Genomic DNA, 26,397 nt, shown 5'->3' on the forward strand with positions numbered 1-26,397 from the left:
GCCTGGTATTGCAACTGCTCGACCTCCGACCGTCAGGCACTACAGAGGGTAGTGTGAATAGCCAAGCTTCCTTCCATCCAGGACCTCTTTACCAGGCGACACAAGAGGAAGGCCCTAAAAAAAGGAGTCCAGCCACGCTAGTAATAGACTGTTCTCTCTGCTACCACATGGCAAGCGGTACCGGAGCGCCAAGTCTAGGTCCAAGAGGCTTCTAAACAACTTCTACCCCCAAACCATAAGACTCCTGAACACCTAATCAAATGGCTACCCAGACTATTTGAATTGACCCCCCCTCTTTTACGCCGCTGCTACCTTCATGTACAACTAACTGGTGCCCCGCACACTGACTCTGTACAGGTACCCCCCTAAATATAGTATTGCTATTGTTATTTTACTTCTTCTCTTTATTTACATGTTACTTTTATTTATATTTCTTATCCATATTTTTTAAAGTTTATTGTTGGTTAGGGGCTCATATTGTTTTTGCCGCATGTGACTAATAAAATTTGATTTGATTTCACCTTCCTAATATTGGGTTGCACTCCCTTTAGCCCTCAGAACAGCTTCAATTCATCAGGGCATGGACAGGGCAAGGTGTCGAAAGCATTCCACAGGGATGCTGGCCCATGTTGACTCCAATGCCTCCCACAGTTGTGTCAAGTTAGCTGGATTTCCTTTGAGTGGTGGACCATTATCCATACACACTGGAAACTGTTGAGTGTGAAAAACCCAGCAGCGTTGCAGTTCTTGACACACTCAAACCGATGTGCCTGTCACCTACTAACATACCGTGTTCATAGGCACTTAAATATTTTGTCTTGCCCAATCACCCTCTGAATGGCACATACACAATACATGTCTCAACTGTCTCAAGGCTTTACAGTCCTTCTTTAAGCTGTCTCCTCCCCTTCATCTACATTTACCAAGTACACTCCTAATGTTTTGTAAAACTGTGTATGAACACAACTAAAGCTTGTAGTTTAACACCTGACCCTATCAAACAGCAAACATTGTCTGATACCTTCCAGAAGGACAACCATCTCTGCAGCACTCCACCAATCAGGCTTTAATGGTAGAGTGGCCATACGAAGCCACTCCTCAGTAAAAGGCACATGACAGCTCACTTGGTTTGCTAAAAGGTACCTAATGGACACTCAGACCATGATAAACAAGAATTTCTGGTCTGATGAGACCAAGAATCAACTCTTTGGCCTAAATGCCAAGCGTCAAGGTCTGGAGGAAACCTTGTACCATCCATACGGTGAATCATTGTGGTGGGAGCATCATGCTGTGTGGATGTTTTTCAGCAGCAGGGACTGGGAGACTAATCAGGATCAAGGGACAGATGAACAGAGAGATCCTGGATGAAAACCTGCTTCAGAGCTCTCAGGACCTCAGACTAGGCAAAGTTTCACCTTCCAACAGGACAACAACCCTAGGCGCACAGCCAAGACAATGCAGGAATTGCTTCGAGACAAGTCTCTGAATGTCCTTGAGTGGCCCCGCCAGGGCCTGGACTGGAACCCGATCGAACATCTCTGGAGAGACCTGAAAATAGTGGTTCAGCGAAACTCCCCATCCAACCTGACAGACCTTGAAAGGATCTGCAGAGAATAATGGGAGACTCTAGGCTGTAATCACTGCCAAAGGTGCATCAACAAAGTACTGAGTAAATTGTCTGAATACTTATGTAAATGTGATATTTCAGGTTTGCATTTGTAATTAAAACTTGTTTTTGCTTTGTCATTATGGGGTATTGTGTGTAGATAAAAAAAATATGGAAAAAGTCAAGGGGTCTGAATACTTTACAAATGCACTATATCATCTACTCATGGCTCCCGAGTGGCGCAGTGGTCTAAGGCACTGCATCTCAGTGCTAGAGGTGTCACTACAGACCCTGCTCCAATCCCGGGCTGTATCTCAACTGGCTGTCATCGGGAGTCCCATAGGGCAGCGCACAATTGGCGCCGGGTCGTCCGGGTTAGGGGAGGGATTTGCCAGTGTAGGCCGTCATCGCAAAACAATATTTTTTTCTTTACTGACTTGTCTTGTAAAATAAAGGTTAAATAAAAAATAATTTTTAAAATTCCAGGTTGAGACTACTAAGCAGAGAAGTGTGTGTCTGCCTGCTTGTGTGCATGTTTGTGTATGCATGAGGGAGTAACTGAAATGGCATCACCCTATACTACATGTGTTTTGTCTTACATATTGTTAACATTTTTTTCATTCGCAAACTCAAAGAGCTTGTGATATGAAATACCACAAGGAGAATATTTATTTTGCTATGGAAAAAAAACAGAGGCTTTATCCCTAAAAAATATCAAACAACAATGTCAGAAATATGAACAGTCCCAGATTAAGTTAAACCGTATACTTTAACAAGAAAGAGGAAAATCAATGTAACCATGTCAAGAAGGAGATGGGATTGAGTAGACTTACACAGGACAAGAACATGAATATATAAATGCTGTTTTTTTAATAGAGCCAGCAAAGCAGTGTGTTGGCCACAGTTGAATATGTCAAATCCATCTAAATGCATGGATTCAGGAATTCATTTCCATTCCAATTGAACAATTCCAAATAAAACTGACTATAAGTGAAATGGAATTTATCCCCAACAATACATAGGATCATCTATCTATCCTGTATACCCAAAGTTTTCCCATTACAAAAGAAAAAATAACAACCGAGATAACACTGAACTCGCTCAACACTTACCGAAAAAACACATGATTTTCCACATGTGAAATCATGTGTTTTTTCGGTAAGGGTTGAGCGAGTTCAGTGTTATCTCGGTTGTTATTTTTTCACTTTGTGAAACCATGTGGTTTTGTAACACTTCACACGTGGATCGTTTGCACATGAGATTTCACAGGTGATGCCCTGCAAACAAAAACGAGTCATCAGGATGTCCCCAGAACTTCATGCAGTCTTTTCAACTCACGTGTTTGACACACTTGATTACATTGTATGTGTTTATTATTGAATATGTCCTCACCTGGGATCTGATGTTACAACCTCTTGGTTCACAGCATTCAGAGCTTACTGCTACACCACCATGTCTGTGTCAATAACTGATTACACCTGTATTCCTACCCTTGGACTTCAAAGTAAATATCAACTTTGTTAAAAAAAACACTCAAGAACAACTATTATATTTATCATAGTTATTCAGGAGTAACATTAACACAAAATAATATGCCCCACCAACATTAGGCAACTATACAAATTGCTGAAACTAAAATAGCAGTGCAGATGGCACTATTTTGCTAAGTGCAGAGATGTATTAAAGGTAATGAATCTGCAGGGAACTTCTGAGAATGCTACAGACTTTGTGGCACAGCAGAATGATCAGTGTATTCCACATCTAGAGGCTTTATTGATTAAATATTGATTAAATATGTTTACACTATTTTCGCTGAGCACTGTACCACTTACCTTAAAACCCCCATACCATGCCATTACTTTCCTTTAAAAGAAAACACGTGCAATGTGCAGTTTCACGTGTGAAAATCTGATTTTCAAATGTGAAATAGCTGTTTTCACATGTTGAGATGATATATTTTCACAAGCAAAAACAAAAGAGAGGTCAGTTGTTCACATGTGAAACCATGTGTTGACACAACCTTTTCACATGTGAGGAGAAAAAAACATTTTCACCTCACATGTGAATTACAGATGTGCATTTTCACATGCAAAAAACTTTAACGTGAAAACCTAACTCTTACATGTGGATTTGCAGTTTTGCATGTGACAACCTTTCACCTTTTATTACGTTTAGTTTCATGGTATCACATGTAAAAAATGTGCATCTTGATGTCACATTTATTTCACGAGATCATGTTTTCGCATTCTCAAATGTTTTCACATGTGTAGTTTCATGTTATCACATGTTGCTTTTATATTTTGTCATATGTTATCACATTACAGGTTTTTTTCAATTGCAAACAAGCATCGGTCAATACTGAAGCAACTTTTTCAAAACTCTTCACAGTCTTGCATTACCAACATGCATCTTGGCCAAACAGTTAATCTCACCTCCAAAACCAAAACACTTCATACATGTCTCAAAACAAGCTTGTTTGACCATAACACTGGCAACAACTCCCACTCAGAAAGCATACATTGTCACTCATAACACACCTAAAAAAACACTAACAGGGAATATTACATAAATGGTAAACTTTTCTCTTTGAAGATAGATTTTTTGTATTTTTTTTAACATAAATCAGTATTTCATTGTAAAATTAGAATAACACCTTTTCACTTTATTGACTGTACTAAAGTATATGTAGCAAGAATTAATCAGAAAAACACCAATTTGCTTCAATAGCCTTTTTTTCTATATCTTTGCATATAGTAATTTACTTGTGAAAAATAAAAAGTTGAAACAAAAAGAATAGTACTGACATCCTGGGATGTGCAGCAAACCAGTGTGTGACTGCAGCAGAGTGGTGGAATGCCACATTATCTCACACAACAACAAAGGTAGGGGAGTTTCATGCCCCTCTCTCCTCCGATGGCACAAGTCAATTATGCAGGTCATCCAGAAAATAAATGAGCCACTGTATTGTGGGGGCCAATGAGTGGTTTGTGTAACAGCAAACCATCATTGGACAGCGCTGCACACATTGTGACGTTAGCTCCTCTCTAGCATGGGACATCCATGGTTGCTCTCTGTCCAATCACATTTCTTCCCCTGTGGCGTGTTTTTGCTTGATTGAATCCAGCTTCATCCACAAAGATGAACGTACATGCAGTTTGTCTGGCTTCCTTCTCCATTAGTCTCTAAAATATAGTAAATCCACAGTTTTATAGTACTTTACATTATGCATAGCTGTGTATGTACCCTGTTTGGTTATTGAACAGACATCGTACCTCGACATATTGATACCGGAGCTCTTTCACACATTCACCGTTTCTCTCAAAGGGTACAGTGTATAACTGCTTCATCCTTATTTGTGTTTCTCTAGGACTCTGGAAACTGTCGTTGTGCTGACTGTATTCACATTCACAAAAGTGATATCGTCTGCCAGCACTCTGTCCCGAATTTCCCGCAGTTTTATTGCATTGTTGCCAATTACCATGTCAACAATGGCAATTTCCTGGGCATCTGATAATATTCTGCCTCACCCTCCTGTGGGAGCAACCTTTGGATCCTACTGAAAATCACAAAAGAATAAATACATTTCAAAATGTCAGTACATGTAAAAATGTGAACATACTGTATTGTACTGTAATGAATAGTTAAATTATCATTGAAGGATGCACATCTCACCCGTTGTTTTGCCGGAGAATTCGTACTACTGTTGAACTCTGCAGATTTGGTTGCACCCTTAAACCGGTCTCTCTTTACAACATGGCCAATAATTGTGGCCACTGTTCTATATGTTTCAATCTGGTTATTGCAGAAATGCATGACATTTGCAATCACTGTTTTGTATGCGTTTTTAAAAGTTTTGTAAACCATATGTTAGCATTTGAAAACATGTGCTGCAAACTACACTGCTCAAAAAATAAAGGGAACACTAAAATAACACATCCTAGATCTGAATGAATGAAATATTCTTATTAAATAATTTGTTCTTTACAACCCGTGGAGGTCTTTACAAATTTATCAACCCCTGGAGGTCTGGATTTGGAGTCACACTCAAAATTAAAGTGGAAAACCACACTACAGGCTGATCCAACTTTGATGTAATGTCCTTAAAACAAGTCAAAATGAGGCTCAGTAGTGTGTGTGGCCTCCACGTGCCTGTATGACCTCCCTACATCGCCTGGGCATGCTCCTGATGAGGTGGCGGATAGTCTCCTGAGGGATCTCCTCCCAGACCTGGACAAAAGCATCCGCCAACTCCTGGACAGTCTGTGGTGCAATGTGGCGTTGGTGGATGGAGCGAGACATGATGTCCCAGATGTGCTCAATTGAATTCAGGTCTGGAGAACGGGCGGGCCAGTCCATAACATCAATGCCTTCCTCTTGCAGGAACTGCTGACACACTCCAGTCACATGAGGTCTAGCATTGTCTTGCATTAGGAGAAACCCAGGGCCAACCGCACCAGCATATGGTCTCACAAGGGGTCTGAGGATCTCATCTCATTTAACATTTACATTTAAGTCATTTAGCAGACGCTCTTATCCAGAGCGACTTACAAATTGGTGCATTCATTGGTACCTAATGGTAGTCAGGCTACCTCTGGCGAGGACATGGGGGCTGTGTGGCCTCCCAAAACATGTCACCCCACACCATGACTGACCCACCGCCAAACCGGTCATGCTGGAGGATGTTGCAGGCAGCAGAACGTTCTCCACGGCGTCTCCAGACTCTGTCAGGTGCTAATTGTGAACCTGTTTCCATCTGTAAAGAGCACAGTGGCGGATTTGCCAATCTTGGTGTTCTCTGGCAAATGCCAAACATCCTGCACGGTTTTGGTCTGTTAGCATAACCCCCACCTGTGGACATCGGGCCCTCATACAGTCTGTTTCTGACCGTTTGAGCAGACACATGTACATTTGTGGCCTGCTGGAGGTCATTTTGCAGGGCTCTTGCAGTGCTCCTCCTAGCACAAAGGCGGAGGTAGCGGTCCTGCTGCCGGGTTGTTGCCCTCCTATGGCCTCCTCCACGTCTCCTGATGTACTGGCCTGTCTCCTGGTAGCGCCTCCATGCTCTGGACACTACGCTGACAGACACAGCAAACCTTCTTGCCACAGCTCTCATTGATGGTCCATCCTGGATGAGCTGCACTACCTGAGCCTCTTGTGTGGGTTGTAGACTCCATCTCATGCTACCACTAGAGTGAAAGCACCGCCAGCATTCAAAAGTGACCAAAACATCAGCCAGGAAGCATAGGAACTGAGAAGTGGTCTGTGGTCCCCACCTGCAGAACCACTCCTTTATTGGGGGTGTCTTGCTAATTGCCTATAATTTCCACCTGTTGTCTATTCCATTTCCACAACAGCATGTGAAATGTATTGTCAATCAGTGTTGCTTCCTAAGTGGACAGTTTGATTTCACAGAAGGGTGATTGACTTGAAGTTACATTGTGTTGTTTAAGTGTTCCCTTTATTTTTTTGAGCAGTGTATATAGTTTTGCAGGTAGTGGAGTATGAATGAGAAAGGAGTTCATGGATTTCAGAGAATGTGGTCATTGAATGCATTTTGTTTGAAAGCAATTCAAAATTATTCACCATTTGGTCCACATACACTTCTGTTTTGCTGACTGTGAGAAGAGTTTTGACCAATGCATGTTAGCGATTGAAAAAAAATGACTTCATATAAGATCATGTGATATTCATGTTGCTTTTCCATCTAAAATGCCAAATAATATTTCAGTTATCCTTCCTTTTGTTAAACTGTTCCATGAAATTCATACAGAGCTTCTAAAAAGTTTTGTTTTGAGACGCTCCTTACTTTCAGGTTAGCTGGAAATTGCATGTGATTGCTAAACATGCTTTCTGAGGGCTTTTATGATAATCCACTATGCTGATCTTAACCCTGCTGTGCACTGTATGCTAATCGTAAGTGAATTAAATATCATTAGCCAGCTCCTTGGGGAAGAGTGCTTATGGAAGTACACTAACCAGAGCAAAGCTAAGATAGGAACTTGCTACAGGGATGGAAAGATCTCCACTAACTAACTACCCTGATTCATAACTATTTACAAGTTAGAAAAATGTGTAGAATGCCTATTGAGGCTTTTTTATAGATGAGGACTCAGAAAAGGTTATCTAATGGAAGAATCACTACTATCGCCTTGGCTCAATTACAGATCACCCACTAAGAAAAGGGATAACATGAGTTTAATTCTTTCATTCATATTGGCGTGATCAAATGTTGTTGACTTGTTTAGATTTTTGTTAGGTGAAATTTGCTGTTACAGCAGACGTCTCTGATTGGTTCAATGAAAAGAAAGAGAGGCACTAAAAGTGATGATCTAAGCTTGCAAAAAAGGGGTAAAAGGAGAACTTAACGAAAAAAGAAAGACAATTGGAGATCAGTCAACCTAAGAGTGCTGACTAGGCATGATCAACCAATCAATGCAGCAGGAGTCACAGCTGTCAATGAGGAAGGAGAAGGGTGGGATAAGGTCTTGAAATCTACATGGTTCTGTGTGTGTGTCTTGTTGCAGCACATGATATATTACCTTGAATGGGAGTTGGTGTTACTGCACTGTGTGTGTGGGTGGGGATTGAAAGAGTAAGAAAGTGGTTGAAAGGATACATGACATGTCATAGGATTTTACTGCTGATAGGTAGAACACACACACACACGAGGGGAACACAATATACCAAGTGTAGAAATATCCCACCTGCTGAAGTCGTCTCCTCCTCACCATCTGCTGCTGTAGAGATAGAGGAGGGGAAAAGGGGAGGAAGGGAGAAAGGAGAAAAAGAGATATAATTGTGACGTAATTAGAAAGGATTTAATGGTATAACTCAATCATGAACACTGAATGTTTTGCATTTGCAATAAACTCAATCAGATGAGTGACAAACACTCAGTTACAGTGCCTTGCAAAAGCCTTCATCCCTCTTGGCGATTTTCCTATTTTGTTGCATTACATTCTGTAATTTAAATGGAATTTATTTGGATTTCATGTAATGGACATACACAAAATAGTCCAAAATAATGTGCGTGCATACGTATTTAACCCCTTTGCGATGAAGCCCCTAAATAAGATCTTGATCAACCAATTACCTTCAGAAGTCACATAATTAGTTAAATAAAGTCCACCTGTGTGCAATCTACGTGTGACATGATCTCAGTATATATACACCTGTTCTGAAAGGCCCCAGAGTCTGCAATACCACTAAGCAAGGGGCACCACCATGCAAGCAGCACCATGAAGCTCAAGGATCTTCTCAAACAGGTCAGGGACAAAGTTGTGGAGAAGTACAGGTCAGGGTTGGGTTATAAAAAACAATAAACAAAACTTTGAAAATCGCCTGGAGCACCATTAAATCCGTTATAAAAAAATGTAAAGAATATGGCACCACAACAACCTGCACAGAGAGGGCTACCCACCAAAACTTACGGACCAGGCAAGGACGACATTAATCAAAGAGGCAACAAAGAGATCAAAGATAACCCTGATGGATCTCCAAAGATCCACAGCGGAGATTGGACCACTTTAAGCCATACACTCCACAGTGCTGGGCTTTACGGAAGAGTGGACAGAAAAAAAGCAATAGCTTAAAGAAAAAAATAAACAAACACATTTGATGTTTGCCAAAAGGCATGTGGGAGACTCCCCAAACATATGGAAGAAGGTAATGTGATAAGATGAGACTCAAATGTAGCTTTTTGGCCATCAAGGAAAATGCGATGTCTGGTGCAAACCCAACACTTCTCATTATCCATAGAACACCATCCCCACAGTGAAGCATGGTGGTGACAGCATGATGTTGTGGGGATGTTTGTCATCGGCGGGGACTGGGAAACTGGTCAGAATTGAAGGAATCAAGGATGGCAGGGATACAGGGAAATTCTTGAGGGAAACCTGTTTCAGTCTTCCAGAGATTTGACTGGGACAGAGGTTCTCCTTCCAGCAGGATAATGACCCTAAGCATACTGCTAAAGCAACACTCGGGTAATTTAAGGGGCAATATTTGAATGTCTTGGAATGGCCTAGTCAAAGCCCAGATGCAAATCCAATTGAGAATCTGTGGTATGACTTGTGTGCCAAGCTTATAGAGACATACCCCAAGAGACTTGCAGCTGTATTTGTTGCAAAATATGGCTCTACAAAGTATTGATTTTGTCTTATTTGTTGTTTGTTTCACAAGAAAAAATATTTTGCATCTTAAAAGTGGTAGGCATGCTGTTTAAATCAAATGATACATACCTCAAAAAAATCTATTTTAATTCCAAGCTGTAAGGCAACTAAATAGGAAAAATTCCAGGGGGGGTGAATACTATCGCAAGCCACTGTATGCCCTCGCAATGGCCGGTGCCCATTTGAATGTGAGTTTGCATGACCGGCTGGCCGTTGCCCGCTGGTCAGCAAAAGGCTCATTATATACTTAACAAAAATACAAACGCAATGTGTGAAGTGTTGGTTTCATAAGCTCAATATAAAAGAACCCAGAAATGTTCCATGTGTAGTTCACATTCCTGTAAGAGTATTTCTTATTTGCCAAAATAATCCATCCACCAGACAGGTGTGGCATATCAAAAAGCTGATTAAACAGCATGATCATTACACTTGGGCATCTTGTGCTGGGGACAATAAAAGACTGAAATGGGCAGTTTTGTCACGCAACACAATGCCACAGATGTCTCAAGTTTTGAAGGAGTGTACAATTGGCATGCTGACTGCAGGAATATCCACCAGAGCTGTTGCTAGATCATTTAATCCATCTCCAACATTGTTTTGGAGAATTTGGCAGTACGTCCAACCGGCCTCACAACTGCAGTCCAGGTGTAACCATGCCAGTCCATGACCTCCACATCCATCTTTGTCACCTGTGGGATCATCTGCGACCAGTCATCCAGACAGCTGATGAAACTGTGGATTTGCACAACCGAAAAAAGGACAATATACCTTTACCAACACCTCTCTGTATTTTGATACTTTGGCTAAATAGCCTAGTGTTTATTTATTTGATTTATTTACATAACAAATTACAACAGGAATAAAAATGACTGAATTACAAAAATATCCTCCAATCCTCTGTATGTAATTATTGAAGGAGATTCACGTCACATACTGTAGGCCTACCGTAGGCAACATGAGTCTCACTAGTTTTGTTTAATGTGCTGTTAAAAGTGGTGAAGGTCTTATTTATTTCAAGAGCATATTGATAGAAGCAATTGGATTTGAAGTAATAGTCTATAACTATTTTAGCACTGTTTTGCGCTGCTCTGAGACAAGCATGGGGACTGTTCTTGATAAATCAATGACATTTTTATTTTCACTGAATTGAACCCTGGGATTCTTCAGCTAAATAGCCCAGCACTGTACTCCCGACCGCCATACAGCCTGGAATCAAACCAGGGTCTGTAGTGATATCTTTAGCGCTGAGCCAAGCATTCCAGGTAAAGCTGGTTAAGAGAATGCCAAGAGTCCAAAGGGTGGCTACTTTGACGCAACCAAAAAATAAAATATATTTTAATTTGTTTAACAATTTGTTGGTTACTACATTATTCCATATGTGTTATTTCATAGTTTTGATGTATTCACTATCATTCCACTATGTAGAAAATAAAGTGGTATGTCCAAACTTTTGACTGGTACTGTATAAAACACATTTCTTTTGTGTGTCCATTTCGGAAAAGACCACCCAACTAAAAAGTGGTTCCTATCTGGTCTTTGCCTGAATTGCCAGATGGCCAATCTGGGTGTATTGAATGCATTTTCTGTGGTGTTATTTGTTATGTTCTGTTAATTACGGAAGTCCCCTTTAAATGATGAAGCGCCCTTGGTCATGCGCAGTAGTGTTCTATGTTATTCTGGTACTAACCTGTTTGAGTAAATGTGAAGCTCCAGTTCCATTGCTTGTATTCAGAGTCTTTCTTATTACATAAATAAGTACTAAGTGTTAAGACACTACAATGGCGACGAGGATGATTACCTGCAGTGTGCATCACGAATACAGATGGAGTTCGTAGGAAGAGAGGAAGATTTTGACTCTTTAGCACAACAGCTAGCAAGCAGTGAGGACGAGGGGAGAGCTGACGAGAACGAGGCGGCAGATCAAAGACCCATGGAGCCGGAGGTAAAGAGAATGGCTAGCATCGGGAAAATAGATGTGTTTGATGACACGCAAGAAAACTGGGCAACTTACATTGAACGACTGGAACAGTACTTCATTGCAAACGACATTGCTGATAACAAGAGAGTGCCAGCGTTGTTGAGTTTAATTGGCCCAAAAACATACAGTTTGCTAAGAGATCTGACTGCCCCTCTGAAGCCCTCAAATAACACATTCACAGAGATTGTGGAGATATTGCAAAATCACCTATCACCTAAACCACTCCTCATCGCGAACGTTTTCGTTTCCACAAGAGAGATCAGAATGAGGGGAGGGTGTTAATACATATGTAGCAGTGTTGAAGAAACTGTCTGAACATTGCCAGTTGAGAGAGAACCTAAATGACACATTAAGGGATAGATTTGTTTGTGGACTGAAACATGAACACATTCAAAAACGTTTGCTCACAGAATCAGAGCTCACATTTGCAAAGGCTGTTGAAATTGCTGTGGCTATGGAAATCGCGAATAAAGATACTTTTGAGTTGCAAAGTAAAAGAAGTACCGACCTGTCACAAATTTCCCTGCACAAGTTTTCACGCAGTCGACAACGCCCCGTGTGGCCGAAAAATGCAACAGGTGTGACAGAGATGGTCACAGAGCAGAGGACTGCCGTTTCAAAGACGAAATTTGTCACAAATGCAGTAGAAGGGGCACATTCAAAGAGCATGCAAAGCCAAATTCAGTCACAACAGGAAAACTGAGAAAATTAAAGGGTCTGTGAATGCACTAGCAGGGAACAGTGGCAGTGATTCAGATGAACGATTAATTGGTACAATGGAGTTAAACACAGTGACTTCTCCCAGCAGTAGCATAATATGGGTGACACCAGATATCGAAGGCAAACCCCTCAAAATGGAGCTGGACACAGGATCTGCAGTGTCTATTATTTCCACTACTGTCTACAATGAGCACTTTAAGGCTATCAAGCTGAAGAACACAAATGTGTTGCTGAAGACATACTCAGGAGAGAGATTGAGCCCAATGGGGGCGTTGCAGGTCAGAGTGCATTATGGGGGCAAACACAGCAGTTACAGCTGTATGTGGTGCCTGGAACTGGCCCCCATTATTTGGCAGGGAATGGCTTTCAAAAATAAAGCTGAATTGGTGTGACTTGAAAATGCTCCACACGTTCCAGTCCAAAGAGAAAGGCACAGACCAAACACTGGAACACTTGCGGAATAAATACAATACAGTTTTCAGTGATCAGATGGGAACAGTAAAAGGCTTCACAGCAAAACTTGTACTAAGAGATGATGCAACCCCAAAATTCTGCAAAGCCAGATCTGTTCCATACTCCCTGAGACCAAAGGTGGAAGCGGAAATCGATCGCTTGCAGGATACAGGGATCCTGACGAAAGTGGACAGAAGCGAATGGGCCACACCCATAGTTCCTATTGTGAAGAAAGACGGGTCTGTTAGAATGTGTGGGGACTTCAAGGTAACTGTGAATCCAATGTTGCATGTGGACCAATACCCCCTACCACGCCTGGATGACATCTTTGCTGCACTAGCTGGTGGGAAACACTTCAGTAAAATCGATCTGAAACAGGCTTACCTGCAGCTACCGGTTGAAGAGAGTTCCAAACAGTACCTGACAATAAACACACACAAAGGGCTATACAGGTATAACAGCCTGGTGTTTGGCATTGCATCAGCCCCAGCCATTTGGCAACGAACTATTGACCAGATTTTGCAAGGAATCCCAGGAACTCAGTGTATCCTGGATGACATGATCATAACAGGACGCACCGACAAAGAGCACCTGGCTAACCTGGAAGAGGTCCTGAAAAGACTGAAAGAGTATGGTCTACAGGCAAACTTAAAGAAGTGTGAGTTCTTCAAAGACAAGATTGTCTTCTGTGGACATGAGATTGACTGTAATGGATTGCACAAAACACAGGACAAAATCGAGGCAGTGGTACAGGCACCACGACCACAAAATATCACAGAAGTGAGATCTTTCACGGGACTGATCAATTACTACAGAAGATTCCTCCCAAACCTTTCAGCAGTACTCCAGCCTCTAAATCAGCTCCTGGAAAAGAATAGGACATGGCGGTGGACAGAGCAATGTGAAAATGCATTTCTGGAGGCAAAACGGCTAATAACATCTGAACAGGTCCTGATGCATTACGACCCTGAAATGCCAGTGAAGTTGGCTTGTGATGCATCCCCTTATGGATTAGGGGCAGTCCTTTCACACACACTGAAAGATGGGTCAGAGAGGCCAGTTGCATTTGCGTCACGAACATTGAATGATGCAGAGAAAAACTACTCACAAATCGACAAAGAAGCACTGGCACTAGTGTGGGGCGTCAAGAAATTCCACGCATACCTATATGGCAAGCGTTTCACACTGGTTACAGATCACCAGCCGTTGCTTTCCATTTTCAGTCCAAAGAAAGGCATTCCGGCAATGACAGCAGCCAGGTTACAGCGATATGCCCTGTTCCTTGCCAGTCTTATGTATGACATTGAGTTTAAGCCGTCATCCCTCCACACAAATGCAGATGGATTATCCAGACTGCCATGTACAAGAGAAAGGCAAAGGAGGGTGGATGCAGTGGACATGTTCCATACCGCTCAGCTCGAGGCACTACCGGTCACAAGCACAGTTATCAAACATGAGACAAGGAAAGATGTGACCTTGTCAAAAGTGTACACCTACACCATGTCAGGATGGCCAGCTACTGGCAGAAAGGAGCTGACTCCGTATTTCCAGCGGAGAAACGAAATTACAACGTACCAGGGATGTTTGATGTGGGGAATGAGAGTCATGATACCCCAGAAATGCCAACATCGAGTCTTGCAGCAACTACATGAAGGTCATGTTGGAATTGTCAAAATGAAGCTGCTCGCAAGGAGCCACTTCTGGTGGCCAAGTCTGGACCAACAGATAGAAAATATGGCAAAGAACTGTAGTGGATGTTTGGAAACCCTTCACATGCCTGCTCCTGTCCCAGTCCACCCATGGGAATGGCCCGCAGAGCCATGGCAGAGAATCCATGTGGACTACGCTGGTCCTTTTGAAAAGCACATGTTTCTGGTTATAGTGGATGCCCATTCCAAATGGCCAGAGGTGTTTTGCACTGACTCCTCCACCTCAGCTCAGACGATAGAGTGTCTCAGAACAACGTTTGCACGCTTCGGTTTGCCACTGCAGCTGGTAAGTGACAACGCGCAAGCTTTTGTAAGTGACGAGTTTACAAGATTCATGTCAGTAAATGGAATCAAACACTCAACTTCAGCTCCGTACCACCCTGCCACCAATGGGCTGGCAGAACGCTTTGTGCAAACTCTAAAGCAAGGACTCCGTGCAGCAAAACGAGACGAAGGGACTTTGCAAACAAAACTGGCCAAGTTCCTGGCCTCCTACCGAAACACCCCACATGCCACAACAAATGAAAGCCCAGCCGCACTGATGTTCGGGAGGCCTCTCCGCACACAGCTGGACATCATGAAGCCAAACAGGCGTAATGAAGTGCTGAACAAACAAGCCAAGATGCTCTCCGGTGGCCGGGAACACCATCTCCAAACAGGACAGGAAGTGATGGTGCGAGACTACAGAAGAGGAGGGAAATGGACAAGAGGGACCGTACACACACAAACGGGACCCAGAACTTACCAGGTTCAAGTGAGCCCAGACATAATGTGGCGGCGTCACATTAACCAAATGCATTCCACGGAAAACAGCACAACAATCGAGAGAGAACAGGCACAGAGAGCTCCCGAGAGTGACACACAAGGAACTGTAGAGGACGGTGGGGCAGTAGAGAGACCCCAGGCTGAAAGAAGGGAACGTGTTGATGAAGGTGCTGCTATAGCAGACGCTATAATGGAACAAGCACACACTGAGGATGTTCAGGAGCCTCCAGACAATCTGAGGCGCTACCCAGAACGAAGGCACCGTCCACCAGACAGACTAGACTTATAAACAAACAAACAAAAACTAACTGTTCAAGTTCAAATTAAAAGATGCAAAATAACTACAACAAGTTCTGGGAAATGTTTCAGTTGTGTTTTGGTAAAAGTAACTCTGATTGTATAAGAGAAGGAATGTTATGTTCTGTTAATTACGGATGTCCCCTTTAAGGATGAAGCGCCCTTGGTCATGCGCAGTAGTGTTCTATGTTATTCTGGTACTAACCTGTTTGAGTAAATGTGAAGCTCCAGTTCCATTGCTTGTATTCAGAGTCTTTCTTATTACATAAATAAGTACTAAGTGTTAAGACACTACATTATTGATGTAAACATTATATTGCAATCTAAGGAGAGTATGTCTGTATTTCTCAGGCGTTGAGGGTCTGTCTCATAATAAGGAGAGGACTCCCGAATTATCATACAATTTTATGTGCACGTTTTCATCTTAAACACTGTATACTAATTAAATAGTAGCATATGGGAAGGGAAAGGAGAGAGAGAGAGATCAGAATAACAGCTCCTGACTTGTTATAGCTTTCTTGTTGGTAAGAGTGAGATTAAAAAGATAAAATTATCAAAAAATATATAGGTAATCAAACTAAAGATTAACAAAGGAGGAAAAGATTGACAGAGTGAGTTAAAAGACCAATCCTAATTGTGCTAGCTAGCCAAATAAAATTTGTCAGCTAATTTACGTCCAGCTCTATGGTGGTAACCATAGCAACACGGTCACTAATGCAGCTAGCAGCACCAGCAGCAGAGACTGAGAGACTTTCCTACCTTTAAAAAAAGAAATTACAGCAGAAATCAGAGAAGGGAAGAATCCATTTTAAAAACAGAATTCTGAGGGAGAACCCGGAAACTTTGTTTGCCGACTGCTCACACAAATGGACTGTTACAAACCTGTTATTTTACACAGACCAGACCAGGCATTTCAGCTATACAACGAAAAGGACCAGGAAAATAGGTTTCTGATGGGAAACATGTACCAGAACGGCACTGTCACGGTCCAGGGCAGTGAGGCTACACTCAGCTCTTTGGTACAGGACTTCCTCACCCTAGGAAAGAAACCAAAAAGGACAAGAACAGCACTCTGACCTCTCACGTCACCTCAGGCACTCCAACAGCAGGAACCCAGGCCCAGACCCACACAACAGGTCTATCCTGTTGAGCAGCACCCAAGCTACACCACCTCCAACCCAGACACAGCACTTCTACAGGACCAGATCAACCATTACAGGACACAGCTGAAGAACTCTGTCCAGGAGCTGAGAGAGAGCCTTCCCACAGCGCTTGAGGTAAAGGCCCCCATGAGGAGAGAGCTAGTGCAGGTAAAGAAGAAGATGGCAAATGAGTTGTCTGTCATCAAGAGGGTGCTGCAGCACGGAGAACAGCCCAACTGACCAACCCTCACCTACAACTCCCCCAAACTGACCAACCTTTACCCCCAGTTAACAAGGAGGCTCAAATGGGGACAAATACTACAGACAGAATCTCGCTGCCCCCCCCCCCCCCACACACACACACACCTCCTAGTACACAGGCTCTGTGTACCCCAGCACCACACCGTAAACCACTACTCTGGCCATCCGCCCGCAGAGACCCCAACAGAACACTGCACCACCAAGGAGGCCCAGGCCCCCTCAATGCCCCACCAGACCCGGCATACCCCACAGGCCCCACCCACCACCAGAGCATCTCCACCTACATCAGCTCAGCCAGGCTGGACCGGGCCCAGACTACTACCCCGCACCAGACCACCACCTCTACCAGACCAGAGAGGAAGCCACCCTGGCCCACCTCCACGCCACAGGGCCCAACAGCAGGACCAGTTCAGCATGTCATCAGAGGACAGGATAACTTTGTAGGATTGAGTGAGATTAAATAGCTCCTCCAATATATCTGCACTAAACACACACCACACCTATTGTACTAAAAGTTTACTTGTTCAATTAATAGGAATATGTACAGTGGGGAGAACAAGTATTGGATATTTTGCAGGTTTTCCTATTTACAAAGCATGTAGAGGTCTGTACACTTCAACTGTGAGAGACGGAATCGAAAACAAAAGTCCAGAAAATCACATTGTATGATTAAGTCATTAATTAGCATTTTATTGCATGACATAAGTATAAGACCTCTACATGCTTTGCAATTAGGAAAACCTGCAAAATCGGCAGTGTATCAATTACTTCCCTTCACTGTATATACACTACTGTTTAAACGTTTGGGGTCACGTAGGAATGTCCTTGTTTTTGAAAGAAAAGCAAATTGTTTGTCCATTAAAATTATATGAAATTGATCAGAAATACAGTGTAGACATTGTTAATGTTGTAAATGACTATTGTAGCTGGAAATTTGACAACCATCATTTGAATAATTGGACCAAGAAGCAGCGTGAGTAAAGTTCCACATTTTAATGATAGTGGGACTTCCAAAACAACAAAGACATAACGATCATGAAATACGTAGCGCACATAGGCACTCACACAAAACAATACCCCACATCGCAGGAGGGGAAAGGACACACTAAGTATGATCCCCAGCAATTGGGAACCATACACACACACCAACATAGAAATATAATAGATCCGGGATGAACGCCGTGCCTGGACTGGACATCGGCACAGTGGAAGGCCGTGGCTCCGGCAGTGGCACCGGCGCAGGAAGCTCTGGGCCGTGACAGCATTGCTGGAAGCTCTGGACCATGGACCGTCGCTGGAAACTCCGGACCGTGAATCGTCGCTGCACTGGTGGACGTGTGAGGGCAGCTGGCACAGGACGTACCGGGCTGGGGAGGCGCACTGGATGCCTGGTGCGTGGAGCCGGCACAGGTTGCACAGGACTGATGATATGCTCCCCATAATGCCTGTGCTGCAGCATACTCCTAGCCAACATCTCTCTCCGATATCCCTCCTCAAACTACTCCATCGACTTCAAGACGGTCTCTGGCTCTCTCCTCAGCTCGGCCGACCTCCCCTTTGCCCTTGTGCTGTTTGTGGCCATGGACCCCGGCATTGTCGCTGTCCTCCTTTACTCCTCGGCGACTCCCGCCAAGGAAGGTTCTCGCATCCACCCAGTATCTCTTCCCATGACCAACTCTCCTTCACCTCCTGGGCAGGCTGCTTGGTCCTGCTTTGGTGGGATATTCTGTCATGACCGTAGTATTAATAATTGGACCAAGGCGCAGAGTGAGTATAGTTCCACATTTGAATGATAATGACACTTCCAAAACAACACAGACATCACGATCGTGAAATATGTTGCGCACATAGGCAATCATACAAAACAATATCCCACATCGCAGGTTGGAAAAAGGACATACTAAGTATGATCCCGAATTAGAGGTAACAATCATCAGCTGCCTCCAATTGGGAACCATACACACATACCAACATAGAAATATAATACCTAAAAAAAAAACCTAGTCACGCCCTGACCTAAAACAACACAGAGAACCCCCGAGGGCTCTCTATGGTCAGGGGCGTGACAGTGGTTTTTAAAGGAATATCTACATAGGCATAGAGGCCCATTATTGTCATGTTTTGTCTTATATTGTCTTGTCATTTTGCTTTTCCCTCTGTTTGTTTTCCCCCTGCTGGTCTTTTTAGGTTCGTTCCCCTCTTTCTCTCTCCCTCCTCTCTATCGCTCCGTTCCTGCTCCCAGCTGTTCCTATTCCCCTAATCAATCATTTAGTCTTCCCACACCTGTTCCCTATCTTTTCCCCTGATTAGAGTCCCTATTTCTCCCCTTGTTTTCCGTTTCTGCCCTGTCGGATCCTTGTCTATTGTTCACCGTGCTGTGTCTGTGTATCGCCCTGTCGTGTCGTGTTTCCCTCAGATGCTGCGTGGTGAGCAGGTGTCTGAGTCTGCTACGTTCAAGTGCCTTCCCGAGGCAACCTGCAGTTCAAGATCGAGTCTCCAGTCTGTTCTCGTCATTACGAGTGGAATTGTGCTTTATGATTGTATTTTTACTTTACTGGATTAAAGACTGTTTTCGCCAAGTCGCTTTTGGGTCCTCATTCACCTGCATGACAATTATAAGCAACCATCACTCCTGTGTTAGCTAATTCAAGTTTATAATTTTAAAAGGCTAATTGTTCATTAGAAAACCCTTTGCAAATTATGTTTGCACAGCTGAAAACTGCTGTCCTGATTAAAGAAGCAATTACACTGGCCTTCTTCAGACTAGTTGAGTATCTGGAGCATCAGCATTTGTGGGATAGATTACGGGCTCATAATGGCCAAAAACAAATAACTTTCTCCTGAAACTCGTCAGTCTATTCTTGTTCTGAGAAATGAAGGCTATTCCATGCGAGGAATTGCCAAGAAACTGAAGATCTTGTGCAATGCTGTGTACTACTCCCTTCACAGAACAGCGCAAACTGGCGCTAACCAGAATAGAAAGAGGAGTGGGAGGCCCCGATGCACAACTGAGCAAGAGGACAAGTACATTAGTGACTAGTTTGAGAAACAGACGCCTCACAAGTACTCAACTGGCAGCTTCATTAAATAGTACACCAGTCTAACACCAGTCTCAACGTCAACAGTGAAGGGGCGACTCCGGGATGCTGGCCTTCTACACCTTATTGATGCAGTGAATTAACTGAGAGACGAAGCACTTCTACGCCATTAAACACTTCAAATTGAAATACCTAATTTCTCTAAAACTGCATGCAGAGTTCTGTAAGATTCTCCTACGTCAGGAGGATATCTACAAATAATGATTGCAGCACAGAGTTGGGCAAATAGCCACAGAAAAAAAATATCACTTAAGATTTGGAAACATCTAAAATAGTGACCACCTCTCATATTATTACCAAGCCCTGCAATACCAAGAGCTAAGCAAAGAAAATAATCCCCTCATCCAGCTGGTCCTGGGATTGAGTTCACAAACCTGTTTAACTAACACACTGAAGCCTCAGGACCAGAACATCCCATCAATCAGATCAAAACAAATTACTACACAGTCAAAACAGAATTACATTACTTATTGGGAAACACAAGCACAAAATGAAGTGCTATCTGGCCCTAAATCGACAGTCCACCGTGGCAAACAATTTGACCATGGTTACTGATCAAAACTACAGACAAACCTTGACAAAGTACATCCTTGCCATTGAGAAGGGTATGCTTATTCCTATAAGCACATGCTTATTGTTAAGCTTTGGCAATATGTACAGTGCTATGTTATGCCAATAAAGAAAATTGGGGAGAGGGAGAGAGAGAATAATCAGGGCTATGCTGACATCAGTATTCAACGTTGTGATGATGTCGCAACATTTCCCTCCATTCCACACATTTCAGCTACAAACATTGTTTCCGGGGCCTAAGCAGTCACTTATGTTGCTTATGCCGTGGGCTGGCCCTGCAATAAGGGAGTGTTTTTTTAATTGTTTACCAGTAACACTAATGTTTATGCAAATGATGTCTTTGTTTTGATGAACATATTAATTGTTGGCCATTTTTATGTCAAGTGTGCAATAGCTTTGCCTGTGAAGTATTATCAGCCTGTTCATTGAAAAGTTAGGCGGTGTATTATCGACCACATGTTGTGAATGGTTTATGCCAGGATAGGACAGGTCCTTTCATCCACATGCCCACTCTCCTTATTCATTGGGAGCTATTAGGCTAGCTCTATAGTTGCTAGCTCTGACGGATACACTCAGTTGAGTGAGTGTATTCTACTGCTAGGTCTACCGTCAATTGTATAGACATTTTGCCTTTGTACTCGAGTCGAGTGCGTAGGCTATAGTATTGAACAAATAACTAATTGGTTTTCAACCAAGTTAAGAATTCTGTCACCTATTCTTCATAATTTTGCCATTTGTATACAGTATATCTCTGTATCTAGTCTCTTTATCGCTGCCTCCATTGTAAATAACATTTCATTTCAACCAAGGTGCATGACATCAGAGACAGATTGGACATGTTCAGCCATTCTTGGAGGACAAAATTAATGGGAAATCAAGATACTTCATGTGTTTTAAAAGCCTGTTGAGCATTTCAGGGAAAACTCCTAGCTCCTCTAACATTTATCATTTGGACAGTGTCATAGTGCGCTTACCGTATTATGACAGCTCATCTGTCAGCTGACAGTATGCCATAAAACAGACCCATATGAATGACCATCCATGAAAACCTATAAAAGGCCCCGAAGTAATCATTTCACTGATGGTCTACACCATACACGAACATACAGTACGTGCACCCACGCCCAGACAGAAATGTACTATTCCAATGATATATTGTCCAGGCCAATTCCAACTCTTATGTGAAATGTGTGTTCCAAAGATGACGGTAAGCCCAAGGTTATCTTTGGCTGCAACTAGCCCACCAACACTGAGGAATTGTCCTGGACAGCAAACACAAAAACATGGCCAGGGGTCCAGACATACACTTAGGTCAGAGTCATAACAACCCGTTTTTCAACCACTCCACACATTTTTTGTTAACAAACTATAGTTTTGGCAAGTTGGTTAGGACATCTACTTCGGGCATGACACAAGTAATCTTTCCAACACTTGTTTACAGACGGATTATTTAACTTATAATTCACTGTATCACAATTCCAGTTTGCATACACAAAGTTGACTGTACCTTAAAACAACTTGGAAAATTCCAGAAAATGATGTCATGGCTAGAAGCTTCTGATAGGCTAATTGACATAATTTGAGTCAATTAGAGATGTACCTGTGGATGAATTTCAAGGCCTACCTTCAAACTCAGTGCCTCTTTGCTTGGCATTATGGGAAAATCAAAAGAAATCAGCTAAGACCTCAGAATATTTTTTTGTAGACCTCCACAAAAATTTCATCTGTACAAACAATGGTATGCAAGTATAAACACCATGAGACCACGAAGCCGTCATACCGCTTAGGAAGGAGAAGTTTTCTGTCTCCTAGAGATGAACGTACTTTGGTGCGAAAAGTGCAAATCAATCCCAGAACAACAGCAAAGGACCTTGTGAAGATGCTGGAGGAAACAGGTACAAAAGTATCTATATCACCTGAAAGGCCGCTCAGCAAGGAAGAAGCCACTTCTCCAAAACCGCTATAAAAAAGCCAGACTACGGTTTGCAACTGCACATGGGGACAAATATTGTACTTTTTGGAGAAATGTCCTCTGGTCTGATGAAACAAAAATAGAACTGTTTGGCCATAATGACCATAATTATGTTTGGAGGAAAAAGGGGGAGGCTTGCAAGCCAAATAACACATCCCAACTGTGAAGCACGGGGGTGGCAGCATCATGTTGTGGTTGTGCTTTGCTGCAGGAGGGATTGGTGCACTTCACAAAATAGATGGCATCATGAGGTAGGAAAATTATGTGGATACATTGAAGCAATATCTCAAGAGATCAGTCAGGAAGTTAAAGCTTGGTCGCAAATGAGTCTTCCAAATGGACAATGACCCCAAGCATACTTCTAAAGTTGTGAAAAATGGACAACAAAGTCAAGGACAACAAAGTCAAGGTATTGGAGTGGCCATCACAAAGCTCTGACCTCATCCTATAGAACGTTTGTAGGCAGAATTGAACAAGCCTGTGCGAGCAAGGAGGCCTACAAACCTGACTCAGTTACACCAGCTCTGTCAGGAACTTGTCAGAAGCTTGTGGAAGGCTACTGTCAGAAGCTTGTGGAAGGCTACCTGAAACGTTTCAGCCAAGCTAAACAATTGAAAGACAATGCTACCAAACACTAATTAAGTGCATGTAAACTTCTGAAATCAATCATTCTCTTTACTATTATTCTGACATTTCACATTCTTAAAATAAAGTGGTGATCCTAACTGACCTAAAACAGGACATTTTTATTCAGATTAAATATCAGGAATTGTGAAAAACTGAGTTTAAATGTATTTGGCTAAGGTGTATGTAACCTTCCGACTTCAACTGTATGTCTGTGTGTGCATTCATGCGTATATGAGTACATCTATGTATGATCATTCATACAGTATGCTGTTGTTGGATGAGAATGAATTATTCTCTGTAATTTTATTTTATTGTGTCTTTCCAAGAAAAACATATTGTTGACCTTGCTCAGCTCAATACAATTTGTACTGGGGGCATAACAAACATTCATTACTATAGCCCTATACATTTAAATTGGAGAACTAACAAATGCTCAAATGAACTATTGTTCTTGTTTTATTTTCCCAGTGCCTCCAAACATTTCTGTATATTGTTGATAAATACTATGTTTTTTGTTACGTTGTTTGGTAAAAATGGCTTACAGCAAGACATTTTACACCACACATTTCTATGAAATAAGACTTGCTTAAGAGTTTAGTTGTCATTTGCCTAGCACCACAATATAAATAAACTCAAGCAATGCTGACAACATTATAAAACTACTCAAAAGCTTGACCATAGTGGGAAAAGCTCCAACCTCACTTTCCTTACAATTTGCAAAAGCTTAAGAGAAAATAACATGACTATTGCATTATCAGTCACACAACTTGCAATTATTGTATCCTGTCAACATCTTCACCCTCTAAACGTTTACAAATTGCACAGTTTTCTAATTTAATGGATGTGGTGAGATTTGCCTCTGCCACCACAATTGTTGTCTAGGGCTTATTCTATGACAAGTTGGCAGTAACTTCAAAGTGCAGTTCTATTGCTTGCGTGTCTGTGTCTATATACATTTTCTTTTTAAATAATAAATAAGCAAGGAAGGAGAGGCGACCCAGCGTATTGTATTGTGGCAGAGTGGCACGTGTCAGTAAGCCATATCAGATGTTGCCTGCTTGGAAAGTGTTGTTGAGGAGTTGCTGAACAACTGCAAATTGAACAAGTACTGACAGATGTAATAGTGACATAGGAGTACTCCAAAATTAGATGGAAGGATACTGCCTTTCTGTACAGAATGGTAGTCAGGACAGAGAAGCTCAAAAATGTAATCAGATTCAATGTGAGTGTAGATCCACATATAGCATTTGCTTACTGATAAATCCAATATGATCAACACAGTCAAATCCCAAACAGTAGCAGTGCATTAATGACGTGTTAGAGGCATTATTATGCTTAAGAAGTTGCCAGATAAAAATAGAAAGTGTCAAGACTGATCAAACTGCAATAATCATAGGTCTGTGATAAAGCAAACCGATGTTTCAGATAGTTTCTGAAAAACAAATCCTATGAAAATACAGTTCTTAGCAACCATTTTAAGATACTTCACCACCCCAAACTATTTTCTCCTCCTGCTGAACATATTATGTGTGCTTTGGCGTCCTGCAGTACAGTTGTTTTCGCTGTACCAGACATTCTGGTCAATTTCTCCTATAAAAAACACAACAGTCTATGTCAGAGTGATTTAAGGCTGCGTGATCTGAGACATCTGGCTGTGTCTCGCTCCAGATCAGACTCCCTTCAACTGCACACTCATGGGTCTATTGTGCTTTTCTTTGCATTGTATTTTGTTTCTCACTTCCTTTCAACCACTGTGTGAAATAAACCAATGTGCTACCAGTGTGCTGGGTTATGGAAATATAATGAACAACATGCAAAAGAGCTGCATATTAGGCCTAACACTTGTTTCATACAATCATCGAGAAAAAGAAATCTAGATCCTAAGGTTCAATGTCTGTCCCCATAGGAGAACCCTTTTGAGTTCCACATAGAACACTTTCCACAAAGGGTTCTACATGGAACACTAAATAGTTCTACCTGGAACAAAAAAAGGATTCTCCTATAGGGGCAGCTGGATAACCTTTTCGGAACCATTTTTTCTAAGAGTGTGAACTTGAGTTTGGATATAGCTTAGTGAATATGTTTTCAGTGGATTTCTGCCCAACTGATCTGTTCTCATGCTAATTGTTGCATATGTTTTCTGAGGCAAATGAATACAGTTGAAGTCAGAAGTTTACATACACATAGTCTTAAGTCTTAACTTGTTTTTCAACCACTCCACAAATATCTTGTTAACTAACTATAGTTTAGGCAAGTCGGTTAGGACATCTACTTTGTGCATGACACAAGTAATTTTTTAAACAATTGTTTACAGACAGATTATTTCACTGTATCACATTTCCATTGGGTCAGAAGTTTACATACACTATGTTGACTGTGCCTTTAAACAGCTTGGACAATTCCAGAGAATGATGTCATGGCTAGAAGCTTCTGATAGGCTAATTGACATCACTTGAGTCAATTAGCGGTGTACCTGTGGATGTATTTCAAGGCCTACCTTCATACTCAGTGCCTTTTTGCTTGACATCATTGGAAAATCAGAAGAAATTAGCCTAGACCTCCACAAGTCTGGTTCATCCTTGGGAGCAATTTCTAAATGCCCGAAGGAACCACGTTCATCTGTACAAACAATAGTACGCAAGTATAAACACCATGGGACCACGCAGCCGTCATACCGCTCTGGAAGGAGACGCGTTCGGTCTCCTAGAGATGAACGTACTTTGGTGTGAAAAGTGCAAATCAATCCCAGGACAACAGCAAGGACCTTGTGAAGATGCTGGAGGAAACAGGTACAAAAGTATCTATATCCACAGTAAAACGAGTACTATATCGACATAACCTGAAAGGCCGCTCAGCAAGGAAGAAGCCACCGCCATAAAATAGCCAGACTACAGTTTGCAACTGCACATGGGGACAAAGATCGTACTTTTTGGAGAAATGTCGTCCTGGTCTGATGAAACAAAAATAGAACTGTTTGGCCATAATAAAGACCATCGTTATGTTTAGAGGAAAAAGGGGGAGGTTTGCA

The 26,397-nt window shown here is 42.2% G+C and overlaps 1 protein-coding gene across 4 annotated transcripts in view; it reads right to left on the reverse strand.

The window, feature by feature from the left end:
• Positions 1 to 26,397, reverse strand: part of LOC124036007 (EGF-like repeat and discoidin I-like domain-containing protein 3) — a 297,585-nt gene that overhangs the window by 200,140 nt on the left and 71,048 nt on the right. For 3 of the 4 annotated variants that reach the window (XM_046350036.1, XM_046350035.1, XM_046350038.1), the window contains one exon: positions 8,311 to 8,343. In XM_046350036.1, the coding sequence (XP_046205992.1) occupies positions 8,311 to 8,343 (33 nt within the window). The remainder of the gene's footprint in view (positions 1 to 8,310; positions 8,344 to 26,397) is intronic. The other variant, XM_046350037.1, reaches the window with a different exon arrangement.

Source organism: Oncorhynchus gorbuscha, linkage group LG05 (genome assembly GCF_021184085.1).
Source record: "Oncorhynchus gorbuscha isolate QuinsamMale2020 ecotype Even-year linkage group LG05, OgorEven_v1.0, whole genome shotgun sequence".
NCBI classification, from domain to species: Eukaryota; Metazoa; Chordata; class Actinopteri; order Salmoniformes; family Salmonidae; genus Oncorhynchus; species Oncorhynchus gorbuscha.